The sequence below is a fragment of the Lissotriton vulgaris genome, chromosome 4_1 (assembly GCF_964263255.1).
Source record: "Lissotriton vulgaris chromosome 4_1, aLisVul1.2, whole genome shotgun sequence".
NCBI classification, from domain to species: domain Eukaryota; kingdom Metazoa; phylum Chordata; class Amphibia; order Caudata; family Salamandridae; genus Lissotriton; species Lissotriton vulgaris.
The window spans coordinates 347,552,917-347,578,005 of NC_141691.1; the positions used below are offsets into that span (position 1 = coordinate 347,552,917).

The 25,089-nt window shown below is 46.5% G+C and overlaps 1 protein-coding gene across 1 annotated transcript in view; it reads left to right on the top strand.

The window, feature by feature from the left end:
* The window catches only part of LOC147718732 (sodium- and chloride-dependent neutral and basic amino acid transporter B(0+)-like), a 60,213-nt gene that overhangs the window by 24,601 nt on the left and 10,523 nt on the right, over positions 1–25,089 (top strand). Inside the window, exons 5-10 of the mRNA XM_086918725.1 lie at positions 544–676; positions 4,731–4,863; positions 18,438–18,578; positions 20,735–20,963; positions 21,847–21,972; positions 22,080–22,198. Of these exons, the coding sequence (XP_086774851.1) occupies positions 544–676; positions 4,731–4,863; positions 18,438–18,578; positions 20,735–20,963; positions 21,847–21,972; positions 22,080–22,198 (881 nt within the window). The remainder of the gene's footprint in view (positions 1–543; positions 677–4,730; positions 4,864–18,437; positions 18,579–20,734; positions 20,964–21,846; positions 21,973–22,079; positions 22,199–25,089) is intronic.

The window sequence follows — 25,089 nt, forward strand, 5'->3', positions numbered from 1 at the left end:
ATCCAGGATTGCTTTAGCCTCTAGTCCAGCCGTGATTATAAGACGCTGTGGCGCAAAATATGCATTAGTAAAACCTACTGAATATGTAAACAGAGTCAATTTTATCCATACATGTAGAATTGAAGGTGGTAAATGGCTCTGTGACTCCGACTATCTGTACTTTGCATTACTTTGTTTCCTGAGTTTCAATGTAAAACCTAGCAAGTTATTTCAAGATTTTCAGATATAACTTTATGACGCAACTTACAACTTGCAAAATGTCTTATTGATTATTCATGAGAAATTGATCGTAATAGAAAAATATTTACAACTGTAAAAATGATTTTTATCAGTAGTATTTCAATTGCGATGAAAATTCTAAATTTGCAAATTCAGTGTGATCCCATTTCTATTGGGGCCCATGCATGAGGTTTGTTCTGTTATGCTGCTTGCAACTATTTTTGTAGTTGAATATAAAATATGCAATTCATACTGAGACTTAAAGGACAGTAAACTACCTTGTTACATAATAAGCTTTGCATGATCGATTTTGTATTCTTTCAGGCTTTTGCAACGTAAGTTTCGGAGATGACATAGTGACAGCAAATTTAACCTGGGTGAAAGAAAGTAACCAGACCTGCCTAGCCAACAGCACATTCGAACTAGATGTTGAACTTCCAAGCAAGCTGTACTGGGAGTAAGTATTCTTGAGCTAGTAGTAAACATTCCTTCATTTATTGGTACCTATAGGTGTATTTCTGAAGAGACTGCCAATATAACCTGCAAATGACTTCTCAGAGCATATTCACAGATGTTCCTCTTCTATGATTTGCTCTCTTTAGTCAAAAATGATCTTTTAGCAATAGAGCAACTATTGATCGTTATTGATATCCGCAGTCAACTGTGATCTCATTGAGATCACTCTTCTGGTCTGATGGTTTTCCACCCAGAGAAACGGGTTGGGGAACTTGAAGAATGGCATAATTGTCCTCTTCTTTGAAAAAAATATAATTCCCAAATATATTTAACTAGCAGCCCGTCCCGACATTATCCAGGTATGAATTGCTGCCGGCCAGTAGTATATTGTTTTGTAGGATTTCGTTTTGATAGCATTTCTTATCTGTGACAGGCCTGTGAAACGCTCTGATTCACATTGCACTGCTGATTCACTTATGAGTGCGCGTTCAGTAGTGTGTGAACTCGAATTTCCCTACTTTATTTTTCCTTGCAATATTATATTGCGCGAACTCGACAACATGGCATAAGCACAATTTACATTACAGAAGAACACATTCATTTGTGGTAGGCATGGGGAGACAAAGCGATTTGCCTGGAATCACAGGATCTTGAGCTGATTCCGAGATTCAAACGTTGCTCCCCAGCTCTAAAGTTCGTAATTCTAGAACTTGTGGCGGGAGGTGTGTCTAAAAGTGTATGTCGGTGCTGGCCATCAATGAGAGAGACCTGTGCATTTTTCAAATCGGTGGTGAAAAAATATGAGTATGTTGCTGGAGATGTGGGCCGCCGTGCCACCAATGTACTTACCGGGGGAGGGTAAACACCCATTATTCCGCAACTTTCTTTCCGCATGCCATCACTCCGCATACTTTCATTACAAAAGTACCATGACTCCGCAATGCCATTATAACGCATGGCATTACATTTTATATGCTTTTTCCACGCATACATTTACAATGAAATTCGTTGTAAATGCATGAATGGTAAAAGCATGTTTTTTTAAAATGTTTGGATAAGGTAAGTATGGGTATAGAGGTATATGTTTTGGGGTGTTTGGGTATTTTAAGGGTTCAGATATAGTTTTGGGTTATGGGGTACAGGGGTAGTTTTAGGGTTTAGGGATAGGTATGGGTTTTGGGGTACAGGGGTATTTTTAGGGTTCAGGGCTAGGTTTGGGTTTTGGGGTATAGGGGTATTTTTAGGGTTCAGGGGTAGGTTTGGGTTTTGGGGTACAGGGTTATTTTTATGGTTCATGGCTAGGTTTGGGTTTTGGGGTACAGGGGTATTTTTAGGGTTCAGGGGTAGGTTTGGGTTTTGGGGTACAGTGGTATTTTAAGGGTTCAGGGCTAGGTTTGGGTTTTAGGGTACAGGGGTATTTTAGGGTTCAGGGGTAGGTTTGGGTTTTAGGGTACAGGGGTATTTTTAGGGTTCAGGGCTAGGTTTGGGTTTTAGGGTACAGGGGTATTTTTAGGGTTCATGGGTAGGTTTGGGTTTTGAGGTACAGGGGTATTTATAGGGTTCAGGGCTAGGTTTGGGTTTTGGGGTACAGGGGTATTTTTAGGGTTTAAGGATAGGTTTAGGTTTTGGTTACAGGGTATATTTATAGGGTTAAGATGGGTTAGTGTTTAAGGGTGTTGGGGTATTTTAAGGAGTAAGGGTGGGTTATGATTATGGGGTGTAGGGGTATTTTAAGGGAGCAGGGTGGGCACCCGGAGCTGGAATGTACAGAACCTGGGAAGAAAAAACAATGAAATATTAGGCACAATTGCTCGCTTTTTTTTCCGTAATCCCGCGCCCGCACACGCCCACGCCCCCAGCACACGCCCACAGCACACGATATGAGACATGGCATGAAGGGCGGAATGTTCCACAAGCCCCCAGCTATTGTCCCGCCCCCAGCACACGCCCACAGCACAACCCAGACACGCCCACAAGGGACTACTTTGCTGGCACAGTTCTTTTACCTTTTAAATGTATATGGTGGGCGACTGCCTAGCCTATGTCCTTCTGCTGCAACTGCCCTTTCCAACGTTGTATTGGGTGTTGTGATTGGTGCTGTGGTTCCTGAGATTACCCGCCTCAAAGGTTTGGGCTCTCTCTTTATTATATTAGTATTGATGAATTCATATTTTTCATAAATTTTTGTGAAGATGCTGATTAACAAGGCGTGCGTATATGTATGCTAATGAAAGACCTTTAAATAAACGCTGTGTATATATAGCAAAATTTTCCAGGTGCCCATTAGGATATCATGGGACCAGGAGTATCAGGATTTAACAAAAGTCCTAAAGACTTGAATCCTTGCACACTAGAGTGTAAACATGCAAGCTGTGCAAGTAGGCCTTGCATGTGTGGTACCATTCTTGGTTGCATATTCCTTTTGCCGGTTCCAAATTATTCTGTGAGCAGTTGGCTTGTGTCCGTCAATGAAGGGTAGCATTGTTAGGACAATCTTTCACTCAGTGCTACCTTTCTTTAAAACAAATCTTCTGCTTCCTTACAGCACAAAAACACTCTAAGCAGAGCAATCTAGGATCTTAGGATATAATGAAATAAACAGTCAAGGACAAAACTGTGCAGAATCAGTACAATTGCTACTCTTGTCAAGGGTTAGTGCAGTTTAGGTCGTGGTGTCTGGTTAAGTCTCAAGTATTAATATATAATACTCCAACTGTGATCAATTTTTATAAATGTAACATTTTTCTCAGTAACCTCTCTCAAATATCTCCCCTACTATTTGCCCATGTGTTCAAAGGCAATTTTATGTTAAATGACAAACCCTTCACCAATGTGTGTCTATTTGAAACCGAAGGAGCAGTGAGTCAGAGATAGGGCTGGGAAATAAGTTCTGCTCCACTGGCGAAGTTCATAGCTTTGCCCACTCACCAATGGTAAGTGCAATCAAGAATTGGCATCCCCAAGTGTGATTTTTGGGCACGAGGATGTCACCTCGTGAAATTTTCTCAACCCGGGCTGTCAGGGGCAGTCGCGATTATTCGAGGTGAGAAAGCTGCCGCTCAAGTTGAAAATCTACTCAAGCGCTAAAATTCAGCATGATGTGCCATTTTAGCCCGCTAGCAGAACTCCGCTGATTCTAATGGAGTTTTCATGTTACTCTGCAGGATTTCCGCACAGTGAAACTTCATGAGTTTCATGAGTGCCCTGTCTCCGAAGTAGGGGACAGGGCAGGTGGCTCGATGAAGAAAGGACATGGAAATAGAAGGACTGGAGAGAGAAGGAAACATGAAAGAGAGATGGAAAGCAGGAGCTAAGGAAATTGGAGACATTGAGAGAATGTTGGGAAGGAGAAGGGACAAAAGTAGCAAGTAGGAGAAGGCATAATAAGACAGATAATTGAAGAGAAGAAGGCAGAAGGGGCAAAAATTGAGATATGGTTTAAGTGTATGAGGCAGGACTATGGATAGAGAGAAAAAGCAGAGAAATGGACAGCTTATCAGATGTAAGGCGAGCATTAGAAGGGTACTTATTCAGAGGTGGAAAAGAAAGGTGGTAGGACATAGAGGAGTGAAAGGCAAAGGATATGGTCTTAGACACGGGTAATCAGGATGAAATCGAATTAGAAAGGAAGGGACATTAAAGACAGTAGAGAAGGGATACTAAAAGGCAGCAATGCATGAGCGGAGTTGAGATAGGTGGTTTCTTAAACCCTTCTGTGCTCATGACGAGCTGTATACCTCTAGGGTGCCTCGTCATGACCACACCCATTTACATTGAGTCCCAGCACAGGGGAAGAATCTGCCAAGCAGCCAAGGTGTTAATACTCCCCACGTAGGGAGCAAGTTGATAGAGTTTTCCTCAAGCAACTGTTAGACATGGAGCGCATGGAAATACACAAGACCAGTTGAATGTGACCCAAACTTTTTTCCATCAGCGTTTAAAATTCCTTGGTACAGTGGTACTAAGCATCTCTTAACTCTGACAAGTGCGAGCAGCATTGCAAGCATACAGCATATAGTGGGAGCTGTACTCATTTCTTTTTTTGTTGTTTGCAGACGGGAGGCACTTCGTCGCTCAAGCGGAATGGATGAAACTGGAACCGTTGTCTGGCACTTGGCTCTTTGTCTTCTGTTAGCATGGCTCATAGTTGGCGCAGCTATGTTTAAAGGAATAAAGTCTTCTGGAAAGGTATAGTATGCGACAAGTAAAACAGAATAATCATGCCTTGAAGGGTTAATTTGAAAAATAGCATGTGACGGGTGTGGATGTGTATAAGTAGAAACAGTCTTTCATTGTTCATCTAATTTTCTGTCTATAGGGCATTTTGGCTGTTTAACGTCTGTGACGCCGAGTGGACTTTTTGCAAAAGTATTCATTCAGTGCCCTTGAGTTTTTAATTTAGCCAACTTTTGTTCAACATGTTTAACAATGAGGGCAAAACTGTATAGGCATATTGGCACTTGGGGTCAGAATCTGGGATCAGGGCAGTCATTTGAACCTGTGTTTGTAGTCCGATAGCAGTGTTGAGATTTGTAGACTGGAGTGGGGCGTAATTTGTAGACTAAGAGTCTGACCAGTCTGTTTGTAGGACACTTTTTCAGTAGACCAGGTACACACAGAGATGTGCTCTAAGAGCAGTTAATATGATGGGACTGCAGGACTGCAGCCTGCTTTTTGGTTCACAAATCGAAAATGTAAATTCTTAGTTGCCCGACCTTGGTAGGACAAAAACATATAAAACCTAAAAAAGTATTTCGGTAGTGTTTTGGACTATGGTTGGGCCTGCATATTATGGCAAAAAAAAAATATGAATGGAAAAGAAATGGTGCATGGGTACTGGAGTCAGCACATTTTGTTTGCATGCTACACGTGTGCTCCAAGTGATGTATGGCTGTTCTTTGTTCCTGTATTTAATGTACCGAGAATAAGGCCTAAAACCCTGCCCTTTGTTTGCTACTTGCAAACGTGCAACATTTGAGAAATGGGTAAAGGGAATGGCATAAGATCAGACTATGTTCACATAACTTACATATGTGTAGTTTGCACTTACGTATTTGTGGGAAGAGGGCATAGTTGAATTCATGTTGTCTGTTACATGTAACCCTGGGCAGGAGTTGCAATATGCGGTACTCGGTGAAGCGCAAATAAAACTCTGCTGCACTACGCGGAGCTCCACAAGTGGCAGAGGACGATAGAAAAATGCTGTTCGCGGTGATTGCACAATGCCGGATGCTTGTCCGCACTGGGCAATCATTGCTAACGGCACCTTGCATAGTGCAAGCGGTCCCTGCTTTCCTTTTCTGCTGCTCGAGTAGATTTTAACTCGAGCGGCAGCTTTCTTAATGCGAACGGGCGGTTTCTCAATGCGAGCAGTCGCGAGCATTTGCTACCACTCGCAATGAGAAACCTGAGCCCCCCTGTTGAGAAATCTCGCCGCAAAGTTGATTTTCCATGCTCGCGTTTGCCAACTTGAGGTTGCCGAATGCGAGTGAGGAAAAAAACTCTGCTCTGCTATGCAGAGCAGAAATGATCAGAACTTTGCGAGCTCCGGTAATGCGAGTGCAGAAAACTCTGCAAACTCCACAAGCGGAGTTCACCACCCAGGGTTAGTTACATATAGGGCATGGCCACAGCAAATATCTTCTGCACCACATGCCCTGCATGAATTGCCAATTATGTCTTTGGTTATGTCAAACATAAAATTATCACAGATGATATTTCTAATGCCATCTTTGGTGTTTTGTATGATTTTGTAAGTACAGCAATGGCAGAGGATTTTTTCTGCAAAACTAACCATAACTATTTAATTTTTAGTGTGTTTCAGTTTTTATTCATAACCATATCCGCCATTCAACTTAAATATTTTCATTTTATTTCAGTAAATTGTTTGGGTTTTGTGATTATATAATTTGACCCTGCCCGTCAGAAGATTAGACAGGGTACAACTTACACCCATGCCTTAGACATTCTACTCACATCCAATATCTGTGGCCTGTATGCACTGTGCCTTATTTAGTATCTCTATTCACACTAATCACAGTACATTGTCTTGATATGCCATGCTGGTATTGCCAGGGGATATGAAATTCAGTATGTGCAAAAAGCATATCTCTGTTAGAAATAGCTACACAACATGACCTTAGATAATACTGTGAGGGATGCTGTAACGTACTCTTGCCCAGAGTACTCAAAAGGCCATAGCTGCCAGCTGTAGTCTTTGGTTACTATACATATAGCACAGACATGCATGAAGGCTGTGCCCATGTTTCCAGTATCAAAAAGGAATTTGAATTCCACCTGGGAAAGTATTATTGTTTCACAGGTGCCTAATTACAATGAAGGCGGTCAGAGTTTAAACAGGCCAGTTGGACCTACTTGCTTCGGACGGGCCCAAGAAGCCTGTCGATAATATAATATATTCATTTAAAGACATTACATTTTGAAAAAGAAATAAAAAATTAGCCACCCTCGCTAGCGTTTTTAGTTTTTATTTAATACTTAGTAAATACTGTTAAAAGCTATGTAGGTATGTACTTAATTTTTTAAATATTGTTTTCTTTTTGTCATTATTTAGTAAAAGTTTACTTTTTAAAAGTATATATATATATATATATATATATATATATATATATATATATATATATATATATATATATATATATATATGCGAATAAGTCCCTCCAACAGAAAAGACGAGAGGACACAGCGGGGAGATTCTTGGCAGCCTTTAATTCACCAGCAACATCAGGTATAATGCATTTCGGCTCCTGCCTTCGTCAGACACCCAGTTGCTGCATGTTTCACTCGCTCCTCCCTTGATGTTCCGTGGCGCTCCCTTTATCTGGAGTGTAACTGGCTCCGTAGTTGATTGCCTCCAGCTGTCGTCCGTTGATTAATGGACTTCTGATCCCAGCAGGCATTATTCCGGTAAGTGTCCGTGATTGAGCCAGTGAATACTTTTGTGCCCCGCAAGGGGGGAGAGGGCTAATGTCAGCCGAGAGAGACTTGCAATAATGGTGTTGGAAGCCGCCTCGAGTCCCCAGTCGCACCAACCCCAAGGCTAGAGTCCAAAAGACGGGTCGTGGCGTGTAGATTCAGTGATCCCACGTCTCCGTGAAGTCACGGACTGCTAGCCGCAGCGGCCCCCATGCCTGGCTCATTCTCGGGGTGTTCCTGCCACTTCCAATACCTTGGACGAATTTAGTTTTGTTGCCAATATTTGTCGCAGGAAACTTATGGTGCGGGTCCTCTTTACACGTGTAACTGGCCAACACGTGAAAGTATGCGAATAAGTCCCTCCAACAGAAAAGACGAGAGGACACAGCGGGGAGATTCTTGGCAGCCTTTAATTCACCAGCAACATCAGGTATAATGCATTTCGGCTCCTGCCTTCGTCAGACACCCAGTTGCTGCATGTTTCACTCGCTCCTCCCTTGATGTTCCGTGGCGCTCCCTTTATCTGGAGTGTAACTGGCTCCGTAGTTGATTGCCTCCAGCTGTCGTCCGTTGATTAATGGACTTCTGATCCCAGCAGGCATTATTCCGGTAAGTGTCCGTGATTGAGCCAGTGAATACTTTTGTGCCCCGCAAGGGGGGAGAGGGCTAATGTCAGCCGAGAGAGACTTGCAATAATGGTGTTGGAAGCCGCCTCGAGTCCCCAGTCGCACCAACCCCAAGGCTAGAGTCCAAAAGACGGGTCGTGGCGTGTAGATTCAGTGATCCCACGTCTCCGTGAAGTCACGGACTGCTAGCCGCAGCGGCCCCCATGCCTGGCTCATTCTCGGGGTGTTCCTGCCACTTCCAATACCTTGGACGAATTTAGTTTTGTTGCCAATATTTGTCGCAGGAAACTTATGGTGCGGGTCCTCTTTACACGTGTAACTGGCCAACACGTGAAAGTATGCGAATAAGTCCCTCCAACAGAAAAGACGAGAGGACACAGCGGGGAGATTCTTGGCAGCCTTTAATTCACCAGCAACATCAGGTATAATGCATTTCGGCTCCTGCCTTCGTCAGACACCCAGTTGCTGCATGTTTCACTCGCTCCTCCCTTGATGTTCCGTGGCGCTCCCTTTATCTGGAGTGTAACTGGCTCCGTAGTTGATTGCCTCCAGCTGTCGTCCGTTGATTAATGGACTTCTGATCCCAGCAGGCATTATTCCGGTAAGTGTCCGTGATTGAGCCAGTGAATACTTTTGTGCCCCGCAAGGGGGGAGAGGGCTAATGTCAGCCGAGAGAGACTTGCAATAATGGTGTTGGAAGCCGCCTCGAGTCCCCAGTCGCACCAACCCCAAGGCTAGAGTCCAAAAGACGGGTCGTGGCGTGTAGATTCAGTGATCCCACGTCTCCGTGAAGTCACGGACTGCTAGCCGCAGCGGCCCCCATGCCTGGCTCATTCTCGGGGTGTTCCTGCCACTTCCAATACCTTGGACGAATTTAGTTTTGTTGCCAATATTTGTCGCAGGAAACTTATGGTGCGGGTCCTCTTTACACGTGTAACTGGCCAACACGTGAAAGTATGCGAATAAGTCCCTCCAACAGAAAAGACGAGAGGACACAGCGGGGAGATTCTTGGCAGCCTTTAATTCACCAGCAACATCAGGTATAATGCATTTCGGCTCCTGCCTTCGTCAGACACCCAGTTGCTGCATGTTTCACTCGCTCCTCCCTTGATGTTCCGTGGCGCTCCCTTTATCTGGAGTGTAACTGGCTCCGTAGTTGATTGCCTCCAGCTGTCGTCCGTTGATTAATGGACTTCTGATCCCAGCAGGCATTATTCCGGTAAGTGTCCGTGATTGAGCCAGTGAATACTTTTGTGCCCCGCAAGGGGGGAGAGGGCTAATGTCAGCCGAGAGAGACTTGCAATAATGGTGTTGGAAGCCGCCTCGAGTCCCCAGTCGCACCAACCCCAAGGCTAGAGTCCAAAAGACGGGTCGTGGCGTGTAGATTCAGTGATCCCACGTCTCCGTGAAGTCACGGACTGCTAGCCGCAGCGGCCCCCATGCCTGGCTCATTCTCGGGGTGTTCCTGCCACTTCCAATACCTTGGACGAATTTAGTTTTGTTGCCAATATTTGTCGCAGGAAACTTATGGTGCGGGTCCTCTTTACACGTGTAACTGGCCAACACGTGAAAGTATGCGAATAAGTCCCTCCAACAGAAAAGACGAGAGGACACAGCGGGGAGATTCTTGGCAGCCTTTAATTCACCAGCAACATCAGGTATAATGCATTTCGGCTCCTGCCTTCGTCAGACACCCAGTTGCTGCATGTTTCACTCGCTCCTCCCTTGATGTTCCGTGGCGCTCCCTTTATCTGGAGTGTAACTGGCTCCGTAGTTGATTGCCTCCAGCTGTCGTCCGTTGATTAATGGACTTCTGATCCCAGCAGGCATTATTCCGGTAAGTGTCCGTGATTGAGCCAGTGAATACTTTTGTGCCCCGCAAGGGGGGAGAGGGCTAATGTCAGCCGAGAGAGACTTGCAATAATGGTGTTGGAAGCCGCCTCGAGTCCCCAGTCGCACCAACCCCAAGGCTAGAGTCCAAAAGACGGGTCGTGGCGTGTAGATTCAGTGATCCCACGTCTCCGTGAAGTCACGGACTGCTAGCCGCAGCGGCCCCCATGCCTGGCTCATTCTCGGGGTGTTCCTGCCACTTCCAATACCTTGGACGAATTTAGTTTTGTTGCCAATATTATATATATATATATATATATATATATAAAATCCAACCAAGTACAGGTCCTTCCAAGATCAATCCCGTTGTCCGGTGGTGCATCCGCCGGCAGGAGCCCCAAGCCGCTTTTGTAAATGTTCCAAAGTTTATCTTAGTGAAGATGCACACTCGGAAGTCGTTTGCTGAACACCAAAGTTTATTCCTTCGTCATTAAGTGTGATCAAGACACTCTGCATGTCGAAATGTGTAGCGCTTCACAGGAATAAACTTTGGTGTTTAGCAAATGACTTCTGAGTGTGCATCTTCACTCAGATAAACTTTGGAATATATTATATACATACATGGGTTCGTCTCGTCTTTGATGCCTCGTTTTTGATGCCGAATATCTGAAACACGTCCTTCTGCCACATATATATATATATATGGAAAACAGACTTCAAAGTACTAAGAATGGAGTATGTCCTTCATTTCTATGATCACATGGTGTAATGCTTGAGAAAGAAAAAAATTTTAATTGAAAAAAACTGTGAAGCACCTGGTATTTAACTGTGGTTGTCTTACTTACTCACTGTCTGTGAGCAAGGGTGGATGCCCGAAACGCGTCAGATTTTGTTAGGCGCAACTTTTAAATGAACTCTGTGCCTTCATCTACGCTGGATTCGTGTGGTTTTTCATACGGAGCTTTGGGAGACTGCTGCTGTTATATATATATATTATTATTATTATGTTTCTTATATAGCGCCTGAATCGACCCCCAAAGGGGTATCTCCGCGCTTGCCTTGGGAACCCTTCCTGGCTTTTCCCTGTGAGATAGCCCCTACAGGGCATCCCCAAGGTGAAAGCCAGGCATCCCGCCGCAGGGGGGCCGATGTGGAGATTAAGCAAGCTTAATGCCCAGAGTTGCAGAGTGTGAACCCATGATTAGGTCAGGCACCGAAGCGAGAATTATCGAGTCCATGGACATTTGAGCTCAAGACCCTGCCGCATCGGGAATTGAGCCCTGGCCCCGGGTCTGACCTCTGCGTCAGGGTCTGCCTGCTCTAACTAATGAGCCACACTTCTCCACATATATATATATATATCCATATATATATATATATATATATCTATATATATATATATCTATATATATATATATAGATATTTATAGATATATATATATATATATATTTATATCATAGCTCCACTTTGCCCACAGTTGAACAGCACCCAAACAACAACAGAAGGTGGCAAACCTTTATTCATGGGTATTGTAGAGAGCCACTCGGGCTCTCCACTACAATGTTGCCTTTTCCCCCACGCACGCACGCACAACCCCGGGGCGGGCTCGCGCCGGGGTATAAATAAACAAGCGGAAGACCGCTCGTGGTCTTTCCGGCTAACTTCCATCCAGTGTCCGAGTGTCATCATTACTATAGTACACCAGCACGTGGTAGGCCTCACCTACCTCACTACACTGGCGACGAGGCGGTCGTATGCCACGCGTGCCCACCGCCTTTTGCTCCTCCTGCTGCGGGTGCCCTGGCTACGGTACACAGCCGATCCGGCTCGCCGTGCCCTGAAGCCGAGACCCGCCCACGCGTCACCCGTGAGGGTGCGCCTTCAGCTGGCGGGACTCGCGGCGACGGTGCGCAGCCTGCGCCTCCTGCGGGTGAGTGTTCCTCCTGCCCCGCCTGCGCGCGCTCACCGCGCCCCTTCATCTTGCCGGCCGGCGAGAGTCAAGACACCGGCAGAACCACGTGTTCGCGGCCCGGAGCAGGCCCGCCCCTCCCCCTCTTCAGGCTGCTGCAGGGAGACGCCTCTGCTGCTTGTGCGCGCGGGGCTCCGCGCTGCTCTCTCTCTCTTTCCCCTCGTCAAGCTGCCCGCAATACAAACAAGCATTGGCAACCACAATTCAGGCCGCCTGCACCCGGGGACAGAGAACACTACGAGGCCCAACAAGCATTGGTCAAGGCAATCCAGTCCTCGCTCCTGCCTGTACTGCTTGTCATTTGGAAAGCCTGCGACCCTGTGGTCTCATCAGGTCAAGGCATAAGGGGAACACTAATCTCGGTCACTGCCCCCAAGGACAACTGACAGCAGCAGTCCCCCGCCACGGCCCCGGAAAGCACCATACCTCCTCACACACAGCGTCACCATGAGTCAGGACGCCGGCGCAGCACAAGACGGCGTTGTCCAGCTACCGCCACCTGCAGTCGTCCCACAGGCCAACGCCCAGGCGGGAAACCAGGCCCCTGCCGGGCCCACTACCTCTGCTCAGTCTGCCCACCTGCACGCGGGCGCAGCGCCCATCCCGCCATTCAGCGAAACGTCGGATCCGGCAACGGCCGCTCTCCGTTGGAGGGCGTGGGTCGGACGCCTCAATCTTTATTTCAAGGGGACTAGAGAAACTGATGGAACGGTGAAGAGATCTCTACTCATCCTCTACGGGGGACAAGAAATCTACGACCTATTCGAGTCACTCCCGAACACTGGTGCCGAGGACGACTACGACGCCGCAGTCGCGGCCCTAAACGCCCACTTTGATCCACAGCTAAACAACGACTTCGAGAAATTCAAGTTTAAGCGCGCATGGCAGACTGAATCTGAGTCCGTCGACATGTATTATGCTCGACTCCGTCGACTTGCGAGCACGTGCCCGTTCACGGACCCCAGGGAAGAAATAAGGGATCAAATAATTGTCGGATGCAAGTCGAAGCTGCTAAGAAAATTGATCCTCAGGCAACCAGGGATTTCACTTGACGAGATCCTCGTCCTGGCCAGGTCGCATGAACTCTCGGATGCAAGGGCTGAAGAGATGGAGGTGGCGTTGCGCACTCCAGTCATTGCCCCAACGATGGCGCGAACCCCGACCATCAAGGAAGAGCGAGTAGACGCCATCCACAGGCGATTCCCACCGGCAAGGCAGCGACAAGGCCCTCCACGAACCAACCGCTGTGGGTATTGCGGAGAAGATCACCCGACCGCTGCCACGTGCAGCGCAAGAGGCAAGACGTGCCTCAAGTGTGGGCGCCTCAACCATCTTGCCGCCGTATGCCGAGGTGGCAAATTCAAATCAGCAGGGCCACGTGCCCGGGTGGTGACGCAGCGGATTCACCAGCTATCGGTCGACCAGGAGCGACCCCCGCCGGACACCGAAGCACAAGACCGTCGGCCCAGGTACGAGGACGATGAAGATGACGAGGTATACATCGTCTCCTACGTCAGCCGGGCATCTACAAGACGAAGGCCACCGCCCATGTGCTCCATCACTGTGGACGGGACGGATGTCAACGCATTGATTGATACTGGAGCGTCTGTCAACGTCATGGACTCAGAGCAATACGACAGCATGTCCCCCAAGCCGACGCTAACACCGACCACGGCAAGGATATACACTTATGGAAGCACGGAACCGCTCCCTCTCCGAGGGGTAATACAGACCACAGTCGTCAATGGGGAATACTCCACCGAGACCAAATTCCATATCACCGAAGGCAAGAAAGGCACCCTCCTGAGTTGTCACACCGCGGAGGATCTCGGCCTGGTATTCTTCGCCAACCAGGTGCATCAAGCACAAGCGGACTTCATGCTCAAAGACTTCCCCGAACTGTTTAAAGGACTCGGCAAACTCAAGGGGCGGAAGTTCAAACTTCACATAGACCCCACCGTGAGGCCCGTCGCACTCAGGCATAGGCGGGTGCCCTTCAACCTACGACCACAAGTAGAGGAGGAGCTGCGGAAGCTTGAAGAGCTGGGGGTGATTGAGAAAGTGTCGGGACCGACTCCCTGGGTCTCCCCGTTGGTCGTCGCCCCCAAACCAAAGCAACCAGGAGCCATTCGCTTATGCGTGGACATGAGACTGCCGAACACAGCCGTTAAGCGGGAGAGGCACATTACTCCCACCATGGAGGACATCATAGCGGACCTCAACGGGGCAAAGTGGTTTTCGAAGCTGGACCTTAACTCCGGATATCACCAGCTAGAGTTGGAGCCCGCCAGCCGGTACATTACCACCTTTTCGACGCACGTGGGGCTGCGTCGCTACACGAGACTCAGCTTCGGCGTATCCTCGGCAGCCGAGGTTTTCCAAAACGCTATTCGGGAGGTGCTGTCAGGACTGACGGGTGTCATCAACCTGAGCGATGACATCCTTGTCTATTCTTCAACCCTAGAAGAGCATCACACCAACCTGAGGGCGACTCTGCAGAGGCTTGCCGACAGCGGGTTGACCTTGCATCGAGCCAAATGTGCCTTCTACCAGGAAGCAGTGGACTTCTTCGGTTACACATTCACCAGGGAAGGCCTCAAGGTGGACCCAAAGAAAGCGGAGGCGATTAAAGCGGCCAGCACACCTCGAAACCCAACGGAAGTACGCAGCTTTCTGGGCATGGCCACGTACTGCGGCCGGTTCATTCCGAACCTGGCTGCCATCGCGGAACCTCTTCGGGCTCTCACCCGCACCGATCAGAAGTGGGACTGGACCTCGGCTGCACACAAAGCGTTCCAAGACGTCAAAGCTGGCCTTCTAGACAACACCACCATGGCCTACTTTCAGCCAAGACGGAAAACTGAACTGATTGTGGACGCCAGTCCCGTGGGACTGGGAGCCGTCCTTTTGCAAGAGTACGGTCCGGAGGAATGGAGGCCAGTCGCCTATGCCAGCAAGGCGCTGACAGACACGGAAACCAGGTACGCACAGATAGAAAGGGAGGCCCTGGCAATCAAATGGGCCTGCCAGCACTTCCATCTCTACCTCTGTGGACAGGAATTCACCGTGGTCACAGACCACAAGCCTCTCATACCCCTTTTTGCAGGAACCTCAAGACTAGCTCCTCCACGGATCGAGCGGTGGGCCGTCCAGCTACAGGGCTATCGTTTCAAAGTGGTGTTCCGGCCTGGCGCTCACAATCCCGCCGACTACCTGTCGCGGCACCCGGACGTTGCCTCGCGACCGCCACCCACCGAGGACAGAGAGGAAGTAGAAGAGATCGTGCACATGGTCACGCAGGCCGCGTGCCCTGACAACATGACCCTCAAGGAGATCGGAGAAGCCACGGCGGGTGATGAAACCCTCACGAGAGTCCGCCGGGCCCTGGAGGAGAACCAATGGGCCCGCTTCCTTGATAGCGCCGCAAGCCTCCGTCCGGAGGTCAGCCATGCGAGACAGCAGCTATGGCACATTCGCAGTGAACTCAGCGTGGGAGATGAAGGAGTGATTCTGCGAGGACACCTCCTCGTCATGCGAGAAAGCCTCCAACAACGCGCATTAAGTTTAGCTCACGTGGGACACCAAGGCATGGCGAAGACGAAAGCGCGTCTACGAAGCAAGGTGTGGTTCCCAGCGATGGACACCCAAGTAGAGGCAATGATAAGGTCCTGCCATGCCTGCACGATCACCGGGGGCGAACCCCTTCCAGCTCCTGTAATCACGGAAGATGCGCCCAGGGCTCCATGGACCCAATTGAGTATTGACTTTGGAAGCTTCCCGGATGGGAGGCAGATGTTGGTGCTGGTAGATTCCTTTTCGAAGTTCCCCATCGTGGAAGTCATAGCATCCACCGCCTTCCCACACGTCAGAAAGGTACTCAACCGAGTGTTCGCAACCATGGGACTCCCCGAGGAAATTAAGTCAGACAACGGCCCTCCCTTTCAAGGGCGAGAGTTCCAATCGTACCTAGAATCCCTTCGAATCAACCATAGAAGGATCACTCCGCTGTGGCCTCAAGCCAACGGAGAAGTGGAAAGACTGATGCGGACCATAAACAGAGCACTTCGGATTGCTGTGGACAACGGGGAAGATCCGGAGACGGCACTAGACCAGTTTCTAGGAGCCTATCGGCAGACGCCGCACTCGACAACAAAGTGCGCCCCAGCCCACGTGCTGTTCAAGCGGGCCCCCAGAGACGGCATACCCACGGTGAGCGAGTGGATGCCGGCGGAGAGAGACGCAGAGGCTACGCAAGCCAGGAGACAGGTCACCAATGCCAAGGCGAGCCTGCACCGCCGTGCCAGAGAACCGGACATCCGAGAAGGTGACGCAGTGGTCGTCAAGGATCGCTACCCAGGATGGAAGTTTCGAACACCGTTTGAACCAGAGGTGTGGAGAGTCGAGAAAGTACAAGGGACAATGATCACGGCCAGGAGAAATGGGCAAACTGTCACACGGAACGTATCCTGCTTCAGAAAGGCAACCGAAGCAGCCACGGGACACCAGCGAGCGGAGGAAGCGGCAGAGGAAGAGCCGATGCTGGAAGAGCCAAGCGGCCCTAGGTCCCCGAGTCCTCTGCCAAGATCGGTACGCGGAGAGAGTCAACCGAGGCCAATGTCACCAGGCCTCAGCACCGAGCGGAGTCAGCCAAGGGCCTCAGAGTCGAGCAACGACCCGAGTGCAACCCCGGCTGGGGCTGCCGAACCATCAGGGATCAGGAGTCATCGCTACAGCCTGAGGCCTAATCCGGTGCCCAGCCAACGGCTGAGGGACTTTGCATGGACATCTCCCTAGACTGTCAGTCGAATGCCTGAGGGCAGAACGAACTAAAACAAAGGAGGGATGTAGAGAGCCACTCGGGCTCTCCACTACAATGTTGCCTTTTCCCCCACGCACGCACGCACAACCCCGGGGCGGGCTCGCGCCGGGGTATAAATAAACAAGCGGAAGACCGCTCGTGGTCTTTCCGGCTAACTTCCATCCAGTGTCCGAGTGTCATCATTACTATAGTACACCAGCACGTGGTAGGCCTCACCTACCTCACTACAGGTATGTGCAGGCTCCTGTCTGCCGTTATGTTCAGTTATATTCCACGTGATTAAGCCTTACGTGTTTCGAAAGTTCATCCCTTTCTTCCTCAGAGGCTCACGCTGGATATTTACAAACCTGGCCCACTGTAGAGCTTCCAGGCACTCTTCAGCGGTGAAGCAAGGAGCGGCAGAGCCTGCCGCAGTAATATTGTGCTTCTTTGCCCCGTTTTGACTGGGTGTGAGTGTTTGATTGATTCAGATGCTCCGTCCATCACCACCCCCTTTTGTACCGTCTTTGCCCCGTAGGATGTTGTTTTCCTTGCACACTCTTTGGTGAATAATAAAACGATGTCCAAACAATATATCAGTTCTGATTTTGCTTATTTAATAACAGCGACCAGCAGCAAAATCCTACTCGTTTCGGTCTGTACAGAGACCTTGCTCACGGGACTAATGATTATCATTGCTGTTTGGGCATCGTTTTATTATTTACCAGAGAGTGCGCAAGGAAAACAATGCCCTACGGGGCACCCACTCACTCACTCAAAAAAAAAAAATATATATATATATATATATATACAATTTTGAGTGAGTGAGTGAGTATGTTGCAGTATCAGGGGCCAGTAGGGTGCTTGACTTATGGTAAGGCTGGGCCTTAATTTTAGTCATTTTAGAAGGGTAGCTTGTGAATAGCAATGACCTTACCCTTATGTGGGTGTGTGTTAGTATTAGCATGTCCCTCACTAAACCCCAACTAAAACTTCTCTACACTCCTCTCATTTACTAGTGGATATTGGTCTTGCTTTGATTACTACTAAAACATACACCTGCATGTGCGGATATCTCTGCCACTGTTGCGGAAATTTTCACAGTGAAAAGATTGGAGAGGCGGGGGTCTCTGGCCGTATGTTTGTAATAATGCTGTATGTACTACAAAATACAGTCTGGGAATTAGGCCCAATAACTTTCCTAAAAAACACCCACCAGCAATTCAGTTTTAATAAATGAACATATCTGTGTAACAGAGAGATAACGAAATAGGTGAATATGGTTTGTAAAATATTTGCCTCAGCAACTAATGCCTGTGGTGGAGTACATAATAATTAGCTATGCTCTACTGTAGTGAAGGCAGGAGGCAGAATTTTCCTGGGTTCTGTTGCGGTCATCCTAAAAATGAGCTTGAGTTCCACTGTTGTCTTAGCTGGTGTGTTTCAAGGAATAGACATCACACAATGAAGACAGTAAGAAAATCAATCAAATATGAAGTACTCATATATCTAAAAGATTGTGTTTTGTGATATAAATATGGAAATAATATCTCAGTATGTTTTTCATCATCTCAGTTAATTTTGACGTGTCTTCTGCTGCAGGTTGTGTATTTTACTGCTATCTTTCCCTACGTGGTGCTGCTTATCCTTCTAATTAGAGGCGTGACCTTGGAAGGCGCTTTGGAGGGAATCCAGTATTACATTGGACAACAGTCCGACATCTCAAAGCTGACTAACGCAGACGTGAGTTATTTTTTTTTAACTTTGAATGAGAAAAGTAAATTATGCTCGTACCTTTAAATGTTGTTCTTATCTTGTCACATTTGCTGTGAATTCAAAGACCGAGGTCAAATTACTTTTCTTTCTCTGACTTCAAAGTAAACACAACAAACAGTAAATGTCTGTTAATGAACTGTGCAAATATTTCAGAATATATCAGAATAAGAAAAGCACAAATGAAGCACTTGTTAAAAAAAATTATAAGTATGGTGGAAAAATATTGTAATATAATAAAACAAATCAATACACCAATTCGGCACAATACTGTTGTGTATTATATCATTTTTTCAGTAAAACTGTATGTGAGATTGCAATGGTCAATTCAATTGAAAATGTGTTGTCTGTAATGGTGGAGTAATAACACACCATGCATACTCCACTCAACTCTTTGTCACTCTACTCTACACCACTCTATTCCACTCTACTGTATGACACTTTGAAATTCTCAACTCCACTCATCCACACTCCACTGTATGCCACTGTATTCCACTCTATACCACACCACTCAACTCCACTCCACTCTGCGACACTCTATGCCACTCTACAACACACAAAGCCACTCTGACACAGTACTCCAGGCTAATCTATGCCACACCACTCCACAACACTTTACTTCACTCTACAACACATTACTTCACTGTATGCCCCCAACCCTGTGCCCCTCCAATCTACGCCCCCTCCAGTATCCCACTATACATCACTCCACTCTATGCCACTCCATTCTACCACACTCTTTGTCACTCTACACCATCCTACAGTACTCCATGCTACTTTAGCCCACTCTCTTCCATGCCACGCCACTCTGACACTTTGCTCGTATACGCTATGCTACTGTACACCACTCCACTCTACACCACACCACAGCACTTTACTCTACAACACTTTACTCTATGCCCCTCAAGTCTAAGGCCTTCCACTAAGACACTTTACTCCACTCCACTCTATGACACTCTACACCACTCTATTCCACTATACGCCACTCCTTCCTACACCACGTCACTCTAGGACGCTCTAGTCCATGCCACTCCACTTTATGCCCCTCCACTCTTTGCCACTCTACTCCACTCTGCTCCACTCTCCTCTATGCCCCTAAATTTTAGTCATGCTGAACAGCAGCCACCCTGATGTAGAACATGGCTCAAACACACTGGCAAAGCCAAAAGCTCTTGCATAGGTGAGACCTATTAGGTTTGCCAATGCTTGTCTGTCTTTCTCTTCCTCCTGATTTCCCCCTTGTTTGCTTTTCTTTCTCTTGCTCTAGTTCTAAGTCTGTTGAGGAAAAATAAATGCCAGTTCCCAAGAATGGATGCCGGTGGGCCTCACCTCCAACCACCAGTTCAAATTAAACACTGGAAATCTTTCTGAAAGTGTGGAGCAGACTAAACTTGACCACTGACCGACAATACCAGGCAACACTTACTTTGCCTGGATACAGGACCCCTAAAAACTGAACCTCTCATGGAGAAAATACATTAGTCTTTGAATGTGAAGCAGTCACATTTCAATGCGAGATTAGGCGATGAGCATCCCGGTCCACACCAGAATACTAAAGTGAGTTCAACTTGTTGTGAGCAATCAGTAACAGAATGGTGCTCTTTGCCCCATTGTGTTCATGTTTCACATGCGCTCTGTTTACATACGTAAAGTTGCCTTTGCACAGCATGTAAACAGCCCAGTTAAATATATACTTCACCATTTCGACCTAGCGCGGTATTACCTATTTGCACCAATGCCCAATATGTAAAATAAGATAAGATAGATAAGTAAAATTAGCATCGCGACTTCCACTGGTCAACCAGCGCAAATTATCATTTTTAGATGGTGCAAATGCCATTGAAGCGATCATCAGTGTGTGCTAATGCAATTTCGTTATAATAGTGCTGATGTAAAATAGCCTGCAGTCTAGGCACAGTTGTTCCTTTTCTGGTTCTTAAACATATAATTTGCTCTTCACAGCAGGCTGCATTCGCTGACTTAAAAAAACAAAAAAACAATGAACTTCATTAGAAAACTTCATATGCTAAGACTTGATTCATGTAAACATGTGTTTTTTACTGGATATCATCGTTTTCCTCATGTAATGTTATCCATATATTTATGAAATTCTGATCCTGTTTTAGGTTTGGAAAGATGCTGCGACCCAAATCTTCTTTTCTCTGTCGGTGGCTTGGGGAGGTCTGGTAGCTCTGTCTTCCTACAATAAATTCAACAACAACTGCTATTCGGACGCCATATTCGTTTGTATTACCAACTGCCTTACAAGCGTCTTCGCCGGATTTGCAATTTTTTCCATCCTGGGACATATGGCTTTCAAGGCAGGAAAACCTGTCTCCAAGGTGGTCGATTCAGGTAAGTCTGAAATTGTGTAGAGGGGTGAGATATGGGTCCCTCATCATTAGTGATGGCTTAGTGCAAAATTCAAATCCGTTGACAGTAGCGCCTGAAATTGATTGAACGAGACTGGAAATGCTTATGGCAATGCTGTTAGAATTAACCCTTTCAATGAACAGATTTGTGAAAGTAGCACTTCTACTACACATCTAAAGAGAACATACAGAGTTCTTGTGGGTTGAAGTCAAAGATTGCACCTACCAAAGTCCTCCAGATGGCGGCACTAGCATCCGTCCACAGCAGACTATTCCATGGATGAGTTACAGTAGACACGCTCTAGGTGTGCTTAAGGGTATCACCAGCCTGGCTGTCTAGGTGGGCCACAGGCTCCTTAGGTCCTCCATGCGGGGGGATGGTTAGTGGGCCTGTGGGGTACTCTGGTGGACTCTGGAACTGCACTCCGTAGATTCGCCGTAGTTTGTTCTACCTGTGTTACCCAGAAAGCTCTGGTGGATGCACATTCTCTGGAGCGGTAATTACATTTTTTGTGGAAAGTCTTCTTGCCTATTAGGACACTTTCTCCAGGTTACTTCTTCTTCCCAGTAGCTTCTTGCGTGGCAACACACACAGCGGTGAGGGACTACTTCAGCATTAGTTGGAGAGGCAGTTTTGAAGATCCGGACATCTTTAGGTTACATTTACTGCCTGTAAACGAGTGTTTGCTAAAATGTATCCTGAATTTCATAGTCTGCTGTAGGCATTGCTGTAGCAGTCCCAGCGCGCAGATTGCATACCATGCTGCTGACCTCTTTATTTCATGTATGTCTCTTTTGTACCATTTTTCTTCAAACGCTTCAGTGGTTGGCACAGTTTGACGCTTGTTTTCATGTTGGTGGTTTAGGTTTTGCCCTGGCATTCATTGCTTATCCTGAAGCGCTCTCTCAGCTGCCGGTGGCTCCCTTGTGGTCCATTCTGTTCTTCTTCATGCTGCTGACCTTGGGTCTCGACTCTCAGTTTGCCTCCATAGGTAAGTAGTGTTATTTTACCGCGCCTCTGGTCTGGTCTCTGTACAAACTTTACAACATTCCAGTGACCCAGTACAACGTAGACTAAATCAGACTCTTTTCTCGGCAGAAACCATTACAACAACCATTCATGACGCTTTCCCAACATTGATGAAAAAGATGCGCATCCCTGTTACCATTGGTGTCTGTTTAATGTTGTTCCTCCTTGGTCTCGTCTGTGTCACCCAGGTACAGAACCGTTAATGTTTGCTTTAAGAACAGCACCTTGTTCCGTATTGGGTCTACACTTTTAGTATTGAACCTAGCAAAAGATTCAAGGTTTAAAAAAATATGAACTTCCTGTTAATTAACACTTAAGTCAATATTACTAATTTCAATTTCACAGGCTACTGTGGTTTTCCATGTTCACTTTCTACGTACTATGAAATTGGGGGTGAAAGTAGTTCAAATACTATTTTTAGCATTTTGCTATTCTCCTTTTAGGGACCTCCAGTATTATTAAGCTTTCAAGCTAGGCATGTTCATATAACCGTATGTAATATTTTCAATAACTGGAGATTATCAATGTTAAACAATTCAGTAGTAGAGCACCGTCTCTCTACTATAGGGGCTGGACGGTGGAGCGAAGTTTCTATCCTATGGGGTCTAGATAGCAGATCTAGAGTATCTTTACAGTTGGGGTCATGAGAGCACGACAGAATTGGTTTACTATGTGGTCTAAGTGGTAGTGTAAGGTTTCTTTACTGTGGGGTCTAGGCAACAGAACTAGAGTACCATTACTGTGGGGATCAAAGAAATAGAGCTGGAGTATCTTTACAGTGGGAGTCTAGGTAGGAGTGCAGATTTTCTTCACTCTCAGACCTATTTGGTACAATTGGATTATTTTTACTGTGGGCTCTAGGTAGTATGGCAGAGTTTCTTTATAATTAGCTCTAGGTATTAAAGCAGAGTTTCTCTATTATGGAGATCTAGGTGGTAGAGGAGGGTGTCTGTACAACATGCTCTCGGTAGTAGTTCAAAGCTCATTTACTACAGAGATTAGTCAGTAGAGCAGAGTTTCTTTACTACAGGGTTCAAGTAGTAGAGCTGAATGTCCCGTATTAGATCTAGGTAGGAGAGAAGAGTTTCTTTCTGACGGATTCCAGGTGGTAGTGCAGACTTTCTTTACTACAGGGCTTGGTAGATGATGGAAGTCTGCTTCAAACCTTGTTTATTCATGGCTCGTATATGGAAATCCAGCTAAATAATTCTGCAGTTTCAGGATTTTTAATAAAGCAAAATTACCTTGTTGAAGGAGAGAAAGGTAGGACTATTGGCTAGGTGTCCGACATTACAGCATTATTTACTATCCCAGCAAGTCAGAAGTACTTAGAATTAAACTGAATCCAGGGTTCTCCAGCTGTTTACATTTTTGAGGATGAATCAAGCCACCTTTAAAGGCATAGACTAGTATTTGAGAATACCTTTACCAACAAAAGACGTTTTGCTTTTATGGTGAAAAAGTCAGATAATCCTGGCTACATATTTTCGTAAAATGGCTGTGGTATAAAAGAGAGCGGGAACTATTGTTTTATAGAGTTCTCAAAGTGCCTGCTGACCTACCACTACTGGCACAATGCACCTGGATGATACAAGCTAGGAATATATTGCCTTTCTAGGCAGTTAATAATTCTTGATTGAACACTGCATGCATATGTTGTTTGTGATCTGGAGCAGAATGTTCTCTACTAATGTTCTAAATTCTGGCAGACCTGCCTCTCTTAAATCATACTTTAAAATACAGTTTGTAAGGACAAAAGGTTGCTAAACAAATATATATGTAATTCGAAACATTGACATTTTAAGGAAAGTTTAGAAACTAACAAAACTGAATAGACTGCCCGGCGGTTCTGACTCGCATATCTCTCTCTAGGAAATTACTTTGGATTGGGGTTTCTATACTTGACCCCCACTCCTGTTCTTCGATAATTGTGTCCCCATAAGATTAAATATGGGCTTTCTTCCGCCACTTAATTAGCGAATCAAACTTGAGGACACCAAAGGCATATGGAATTATCAGCATAATCCTGATAGCTGACTTGTTCATTCCATTCTGCCTTACTGTCGCAATGTCTAGCTTTTGCAAATCCATCTCCTGAGCTCTTGAGACATGTCCTGCGTCATTGGACCGCCGTTCTCGCTAATGAGATTATGGGCGTCTGCTGGCCCGCGTGCACGTGTCAGCCACCCCCACACTGAAAGTGCACTGTTCAATGGAGCTTCTACCCGCCATAGTAAAGCGAACAACACCTACACATTTGTAGGTTTGTGGGTATTGTAAGCTTCTTGCAGCACTCCCTCCAGGGAGACTGGGCAGGTTTACTCCTACGCAGGGAATGCTGAGTGTATGGTATTGGTGAGACTGTGTAGGGCGCATCCCAAATTAAATGATGCTGTAAATAAAGGCTTTTCATATTGGTTTAGAATATCATTTAGGGGAAAGAAAGAAACCATACACATTTAGTTTCCATTTCAAGTGAGATTTAAAATCCCTTTCTTTGGTGCAGCCCCTTAGTGAACATAGCGAAGATGTGAAACCATTACCAGAACCTCGCAATTTACTAGGGGGAAAGGCCCGATAATACCAATACCTGAGGAATCCAGTGTGTTATGCGCCACATTTTGCATGTTCTGCTCATTTTGTGTAAGAAAACTCAGAAGAGGAAGTATTTAGTGTATCCAGTAAACACACAACCCAAAATGTTGGTATTTACTGGGTTAGGGTAATATCCCATCTCTTGAGATCAGGACCTTAGAAACTCATGGTTTGATTCACAAAGGTAAACTTATAGTTTTGTGAAAGTTTATGATTGTTTGCTATTCACAAAGGGATTTAGTAGTATCTTTACGAAAGCTAAGTCTCTGCACATAAAAAGATAGGACAGTCCTATATCCATTTGTGAATAGCAAACAATCATAAGTGTACACCAAAGTGTACGTTTACCTTTGTGAATCAGGCTCTTAGTATTACTGTGCAGAAAAATCTTCACTAAAAATGTGATGGATTCTGCAGATGTTGATAAGTGGTAGCCGACACAATGAAGAGGTGGTGCGCAGGTGAAGGTAGAGCGGGAGAGCGC